Consider the following 8,316-nt stretch of genomic DNA (forward strand, 5'->3'; position numbering starts at 1 on the left):
GTAAAAAGCGCTCTTGGGTGCTTCAGAGTGCCGGGTTTATCACTGCGCATGCAGAAATGACCACCTGCAACGTTTGGTTTATGTTTTATAAGCATTTTTTGTTTTATTGCTTAAATCGCATTTTCTCGACGAGCTGAGCACGTTTTCTGGATGGTGCCTCTCCCGTCACTCTGGTTAGGTTGTGTTAGGTTACGGATTTTAGCTATTGATCTGACTCCAAATTATGATCAACACTTAACACAAGAGTTGTTACGTCCAAATCTACACACTGTCGCACCTAACAATTCTGCGAGTTCGTTCTGTCAAAGAGAAGACCAGTAGATCAATTAGGCCGAATTTACCAATTGTTTAATCCTGACAAAGCAAACTAATACAGGCCTGGGTCTCGGGTCCCTAACACAAAAACTCGTGTGCCTTCGTGACCATCAAAGACAACACATTCTTCCGGGTTGCCCAGTTTTAAAGAAACACAATATGAATATTCAAACATGCAAAATATTGTGTGGTGATTGGTCGATGGTCGATGGTCGATGGTCGTCTCCTCCTGGTTTGGGTTTTTCCCCTGCTCAGCACAGGTGTCTGGACCACAAAGACGAGTTGTTCTTCACCGGCCTTGAGATATCCTCCCTGTCTGGTCATCCTGTTCCACAATACTTTGTAGAGAACAAATTCATTGTAGCCTGCACATTCCTTTCCACTTATTAATCACCACACGAGTACACTACTACTGATATGATTGATATGATTATAAGTCTAGCGCTGTCTTAACAAAATATGTTTGCAAACTGCCGAAAGCACATTTCCCTTTATTCCCTCTCATGACCTCATTTATGAGGTCATCACCAGTTACTCTAGTAATCAGCGACCAGCACACTGTCGGTCCTTTCTTCCCCCCGCGGCTCCTGTTGAGTCACCAGGGTATATTGGCCCTTCGGTGACAACGGGCCAACGGTTTTCTCGATCAACCGAACAGTGAGTGATCTAATACATGGAATACAGCAACAACCGCATAAAATCATTATTGTAGTAAAAATAGCCACAGCAACAAGCACAGACATGATGAGGCCTTTCCAGTTTCCGAACGTTTTCATCCAATCAGACCAAATATCGGTGCGTACACCTGAATGATCTTTCATCTTTTTATTCAGTATCCTTAGTCCTTCCAACGCCCGGGTCAGTCTGGTGCCGTGTTGTTGGGGATGAAAGTACAACATGCATCCCCGAACATTCCGCACACACCATGTTCCTTAGCCAATAGCATGTCCAACGCAATTCTATTTTGGAACGACATCAATGACGTCGCGGCCAATTGTTCATGGACCGCTGCAAATGATTCAGCTGTATAATTACCCAGCCGTTGGACATTGTAATGAATATAATTAATACGGTCAACATTTTTATTGGGGGTGATCCATAAGAAAATGCTTTCGAATCCCGAGGACACTTGATTAACGAGTTTATACTCATCTGGCACACCCCGGGGCACTCCTATAGCGTCAATATATGTCGGATCGTTGTCGCTCAACCATGGGGGCAAAACGTCTCTTTTGGCTCGCCTTAGGAGCCCCGCCAATGGGAACTCCATGTTCCAATTGAGATTCTGTATTTCAATGGGGACAACCACCACAGGCATTATCAAAGACACAAGGGCACAGATACCTGATGCATTCTTCGGCAAGCGATCATATAATTTGTTGTCACCACACCACAACCAGAGGTCTGCACGAGAGAGAGGAGAGGGGACATTCAAAAACAAATTTATCCTGCACCATGTGTGATCTATTGTCCCAATACTTATGCCGTTTCCCTTTAACTTTAAACATGTCATATTTTGTTGAGTCACATGGCTATCAAAAATGGGCTTTCTTTTCTCCAAGCCCACGACTGGGAAAATATCATTATAAATCAAACAATCGCCACTGGTCCTGGACTGGGTCAACACCTGTAAAACACATGCTGATTCTATTGCAGCTGGAACAATTTTTAACACTACTCTTGCTTCGAGACAAACCACACAATCTTCACCAGTTGCATTAGCAGCTTGTTCCGCCATCAAAAGCCAATTATTGTTTACAGCGGTGACTCCCGTAGTGACCCGAAACCAATCATCTACGCTCCTAATCGCTTTCGCTAAAATTCGGGGGTCTGTTGAGGGACTCAAAGATACTTCTTGTTTGGCATCCTCACCTTGACAGAGGAACATCTGCCAATACGGGTATTTATACACATATATGTTTAACTGGAAACCCCAGCACCCTACTGTGCGTCTTCCTAAATGTAAATCGTGTGAAGCATTAACCCACAAGGTGATGCCTGTCTGCGTTTTTTCCCCTTTTATCATTTGCTGATGTTGTTTTGCTTGAACACTAGTCCCCCATGACTTATACCAATCTTTAGTGTCCCATACCAGATCTTTCCAACCCCTATTTACCAAGTCGTTGGTCAAATACCAATCATAATCCCGATAATCCTGTCCTCTAATCTGCCCGTTCACCAAACTTTCAAACGGTATGATAATTTGTACTGTCACGTTTTTAGGGATGCAAACCTGGATCCCCCATTTAAATGATTGGACCGGTTCGCAGTGTCCCCGGTGTGTCTGAGTGACCCCGGTCACTTGTCTTTTGGACCGGATGTTTAAATGATGCTCAGACATGATGTTGTTTGTGGTGTGTGAAATTTGAATCTGGGACGTTTTCTGCTGGAAGGTCTCATCAATCGTCATCACTGTCCACACAAAAATACAACCTACAAATAACAGTCCTAAAATTAATCTCGCAAATTTCGAAAAACCATTCGGGCCCTCCCCTTTCCTTCTCCGTATTGCTTCCCCTACTCCTTCTGTTCCCCCCCTCTTGGCCGGGTCCGGGACACGGCCAACCAGGAATACCTTCATCCTGACGGAACAAACTCTGGGGCCGGACGGAGTTGTGAGTAGTGATACCACCGGCGTCCTTTGAAGTCGAGTTGGGCCGCGTGAGACGTCCTGGCCAAGACACGAAAGGGGCCCTTCCACCGGGGGTCCGTCCACTTCCTGGAGATGACTCGGACGTACACGTACGGCGTGAGCTGTTTCTCCACCGACACACCTTCCTCCGCCGCAGCCGCAGCGGATTTTTCTCCAAGCTGTGCAGAAACACTGGACACCAAAGCAGACAAATAGGACCAGTATGCTGTATGAGATAAATTAGGTACCGGAACATCCTCTGGTGGGACGAGCGTCGTCGCTGGTCCTGGCATTAGACGGCCCGTCATCAACTCAAACGGTGCGAATCCAGTGCTCCTGTTAACGGATTGTCTCACAGACAGCAAAGCAAGCGGAAGTGCTTGTAGCCAATTCATTGCCGTCTGAGCCATAATTTTGGCCAATTTCTCTTTTAGCGTTCGGTTAAGTCGTTCAACGCGGCCTTGAGACTGAGGATGGTAGACACACCCGAATCGATGCTTCAACCCCAAAATTGATTCTACCTTGGCCAAGGCTTTGTTGTTAAAGTGTGTACCATTGTCAGAACGGATCAAGGCCGGAAAACCGTGGGTAGGGATGTAATGGGTGATCAAAGCCTTGATCACCGCAGCAGAATCTTCCTTCGAGCACGGATATGCCTCCGGCCAGCCCGAGTAAGCGTCAACCAACACAAGCAAAAAGCGTTTTCCATTCACTCTTGTATTCATGTCTGTGAAATCAATGATCACCTCTGCCCCCGGCCATGGGGCCGGCTGAAACAGGCCGGGCTTAGGCTTCAACGTAGGGCGTGCATTGAACGTCTGACAAGACTCACAATCCGCAACGAATTTCCAGACCACATCTGAGAGTTTGGGATGCCACCAACTTCGAAGATGGATCATCATGGCATGGGGACCCACATGGGAAGGTGTGTGAGCCTGTGTCAGGACCTCCGACATCAGCCTTCCCTCCGGAAGAGCTGGCTGTCCTTTGGGTCCTACCCACAAGCCATCTGATCGTTTGACAGCCTTTGCTGCCAGCCAGACCGATTTTTGTTCCGGGGACGTGGCACCCTGGGCGGCACACAGATCGGCATGCGAGAGTGACAGAGGCAAACAGGAGTCGGGGTGTTCCCCGTCCACAATTAGTGGACCGCGGGACACCATCATGTCCTCTGCCCCGCCATACCCGGCCGTCTGCTTGGCCAATTCATCAGCCGCTCGATTCCCCCTAGCTACTAAGGTGTCAGCTTTGGAGTGACCAGGCACTTTGACAATGGCCACCTCGCTCGGGTACTTCAATGCCTCAAACAAATGCAACATCAAATCCTTGTGCGCAATCTCCGAGCCCCTGGCCGTCGTGAACCCATTCTGCAGCCACCCCACCAGATCGAGTAAAGCCGCCGACACCGCATAAGCGGAGTCAGAATAGATGGTCACGGCTTCCCCCTTGCATTGTCGTAAAGCTAACACCAGAGCAAAGACTTCTGCCGCCTGGGCCGATGGGTGGGTGTTGAGCTTCATCACTTTAAGAGGCTGGAAGGAACCATCCCTCCACTCGACCGCAGCCGCGGCCGCATGGAGGGAGCCCATCCTGTCTCTCCAGCAGCAGCCATCTGTGAACACCACACGACCGTGCCCGAGCGGAGTGGAATAGAGGTCAGGTCGGACTTTCGCCACCGTCTGGACCTTTGATGCACACTCATGGGGTCCCACCAACAATTGATCGGCCATGTTCACTCCGGAATGGACATAGTTGACATTTGGGGCAGTCAATATTTTCAACAACCGTGTTTGTCGCAGTGGAGTCAACGTGAACGCCGCCGATGCGACAAATGAAGACACTGCATGATCAGTTAACACATAAACTGGATGCCCCATGACCGTGTGGGCTGTTTTGAGTAAGACCTTTGCCAGGCCAGCCGCATATCTGGAACAATCGGGTTGTCGTTGCTCAATGTTGTCCAAGGGGACGCTGCAATACATCAACACTGCACGTCCATGCTGCATTTTCTGGTACAGAGCTCCATTCACAACTTTCCCTGAAATAGAGACATCTAGATGGAAGGGCAGAGTGTAGTCAGGAGTGGCCAAAGCCGCAGCAGAGGCCAGCTCCTGCACCAGTGACACAAAGACCTCAGCAGCCTCCGGTGTCCAAACCAGGCAAGCCCTGAGATTCCTCGCCCCCTGTTCGCGGATCAGGGCCCGTAGGACACCAGTTTTGTCAGCAAAACAGGGTATGTAATGTCTGCTGTAGCCGCACAACCCCAGGAATGATAGCATCTCCTGGACGGTGGCGGGCCGTGGGTGTCGGAGGATGGAGCTTCTATGTTCAGGCGACATGGCGAGGCCACTAGGGGTCAACACACGTCCCAGAAAAGTGACCTGTTGGCGACAGCATTGCAGTTTCTTTCTTGACACCTTGAACCCTTTCTCCCCTAACCACAACAACACTTTCTTTGTTCCTTCAAGACACGTCTGCTCGTCTTTTGCTGCAATCAACAAATCATCGACATATTGCAACAACAATGTGCCATCCGGCATTTGGCATGGTTCGAGGAGTTCTTTGAGGACCTGATTGAACAATCCTGGCGAATTTTTGAATCCCTGCGGCATGCGTGTGTATTGCAATTTCATCCCTTTGTAAGTGAAGGCGAACACGTGCCGCACTGAGGGGGAAAGCGGGAGGCAGAAGAAGGCATTAGCCAAATCAATTACGGTGAACCACTGATAGGCAGGGTTCAATGATGCAAGGATTCGGTGCGGGTCTGGCACGGGAAGAACAGGAGTTATAGTGACATCATTTACTGCTCTCAAATCATGTGCCATGCGCCATGTTTTCCCATCTGCTTTTTGGACTGGCCTTAACGGGGTGTTCCATTCGGAGCATGACACTTCCAACACCCCTGCGTCCCAGAGGCCGCACAGAGTGTCTTCCATGCCTTGGTCCGCCTCACTCGGCCAACGATATTGGGGTCGTTTGATAGGCTGCGTCTCATCCATTTGGAGATCAATAGGGGCCATCGAGTGACAAAACCCGACATCAAATGGACCTTGGGACCACAAGGTGTCGGGCAAGGCCGCGAGCATTACTTCAGCGTCCTCATGATCAGTTAATTCCCTGCCATGTGTGCGAGATACCAACATCATCTCCAGCAGCCCTGAGTCTACCATGGGTTGTTTAATTTGGTAAGCTTTCTGAGACTCTGACCAATACAAATTAGGGATGTGTGTTTTCCGCCAGTCGGTTTGCAGCAACAAATGTTTGACCATTGAGCCCAATTGTCTGGCTTCATGACCTGGGGCAAGAGCTAGCGAAATGTGTGGTACCCCTTTTTCTGTCATTTTGAACCACTGCATTTGTTCAGGTGTTAATTCAGTAGCTGCTGCAACTCCCTCTTTACCAATCAAAATGCATGATGAAGTTAAATCCCACATGTGCCCTTCAATTTCTTCAAACAAATCCCGATAAACATCATCACTTTTTCGGTCATAATATAGAGTGCAATGCAAAGGATCAACAGGTGGGTGGTATGGCGCCAGTGAGCAGATCCAGGGCTTCCACAGTAGGTAGGTCGAGAACACACCGCCACCAGCAGGGGTTTCTGGCTCCAGCCTGGCCCAGTAGATGGTTGCAGTTTCTGCTTCTGTCTGTAGGGGCGCCATCAGCCACTGGCCATGTTGTTGTAGCTGCTGTGAGCACGGAATGCTGACACCATTTGGAAATTGAATTATCACTCCCTCCGGCCCACACAGGATTTTAGCTTCAACGGCTGACAGCAAATCCCTCCCCATCAAATTGATCGGAGTGTCTGTAGAATGGATATATTTGTGCCACAGTCTACACCCCGTCTGGGTGATCACCGTCTCAAGTGGTTTGGTAAAAGGCAGAGTTCGTGGTTGTCCCGAAAAGCCGACTAAAGTTGTTGTTTTCTTTGACAGTGAGGATACAGGTAGGGCAGTGTTTATTGATGAATAAGTTGCTCCTGTGTCCACCAGCATCTGCACAGGTTTTCCCTCCACTGTCACATGAAGCATTGGCTCCGCCGCGCCACTGCTTCTCTGGCTTCCCGGGCAGCCCTATTCAAATTGTCCACACCAGAGATCATCATGTTGGTAGTACTGACCTCCGTGTGTTTGTGGCTGTTGCCAGGGCCGTCCACCAAATGGAGCTGTTGCTGCCTGTTGCATCGGCGCCCCGGGTTGGCGTGGGGGACCTCCGGCTGGGCGGGCGGCTCCGCGCGGTCGACTTTGTGGGCATCCTCTTGCCCAATGATCGGTTTCGCCGCAGATGAAGCATGCGTTGGATGGGTCGGGTTGGTATGTCATCCTGCCCGGGTAAGCGGGTGCACTCCCTCCCCGGCCTCTGTATCCACCCCGGAACTGGCCCCTCCCGCGCCCAACCACCTGAGGAGCCTGTGACATTTGCATTTCCTTTTTCTGTGATTTTGACTGTTTAGCTTCACCATGCATCTTTGCCAATTGTAATTTCAGCAACTGTTTTGATAATGCGTCTGTCTCGTTCTCAACTTTAGCTTGTGACTCAGTGAACGTTCTGCAGTGATACAAAAGATGACGTTTAAATCGTGCTTCGGCACAAACCAGAATGTCAGGGTCTGACATCAGCTGCTGCTTCACGTCTGGCGGAAGTCCATCCACTAGCGCCGTCCGGAAGAGCACCTCTGCCTCGGGCGAGAGAGCCGGATGACGACCTGTAGTTTCAATCCAACTTTCCACACATGTTACATAATGCTGTGCTGGTGACATTTTCACATCATAAGGAAACATAGTGGGGGCCAGATCGGTGGGTTGTGGGAAAGTCAATTTAATGTTTTCAAACAGGGGCGCTGCTACTTGTGGCAAGGGCACCTCCCTCCCCAGTCTCGCTGTGCCTGCTGCTTCCTCAATCGCCTGCAATTGTACTAGAGAGCATGCTCCTGCCAATGTCTGACGCATGTCACCGAGTGTACAGCTCTGCCCACTCATCAGAGCCAAAAATTTGTGAAGTGGGGGCATTTTTTCCATCATCGCAGTCACATCACGGAGCACCATAGGCTCGTAGTGCTGGCCGCCTGGTGTGGTCACCAGCGGACACATTAATTCATTTTTCTGCCCCTCGGTCTGCGTCATCTGACCCTGACCACTCCGCAAATTGTATCCTTTCCGCATCTCTTTCTCTCCCTGCCTGTACCTCTTTCTACTATCCTGATTCGCGTACTGTAACATTTTCCTCTGTTGCATTACAACGTTATCTTCCCCCTCCCCCTCGCTGCTATCACACTGTGGAAGCTCTTTCTGTCTCCGCTCGCCCTTTGCGTCTTCTCGTCTCACTTTTTCTGTTGCCCATTTCAACATCTGCATTTCCAGTCTACG

At 49.7% G+C, this 8,316-nt stretch overlaps 1 protein-coding gene across 1 annotated transcript; it reads right to left on the reverse strand.

Annotated features, from left to right (window-relative positions):
- Window positions 1–2,129: 2,129 nt before the first annotated feature.
- Window positions 2,130–7,910, reverse strand: LOC119119282. Its single transcript, XM_037245699.1, has 2 exons — window positions 7,379–7,910; window positions 2,130–6,409 (listed from the first exon to the last, which is right to left on the reverse strand). The coding sequence occupies exons 1-2, from the start codon at window positions 7,897–7,899 to the stop codon at window positions 2,893–2,895; spliced, it is 4,038 nt and encodes a 1,345-aa protein (XP_037101594.1). The 5' UTR covers window positions 7,900–7,910; the 3' UTR covers window positions 2,130–2,892.
- Between the last annotated feature and the right edge of the window lie 406 nt (window positions 7,911–8,316).

Source organism: Syngnathus acus, unplaced genomic scaffold (genome assembly GCF_901709675.1).
Source record: "Syngnathus acus unplaced genomic scaffold, fSynAcu1.2, whole genome shotgun sequence".
In the NCBI taxonomy this organism is placed as follows: domain Eukaryota; kingdom Metazoa; phylum Chordata; class Actinopteri; order Syngnathiformes; family Syngnathidae; genus Syngnathus; species Syngnathus acus.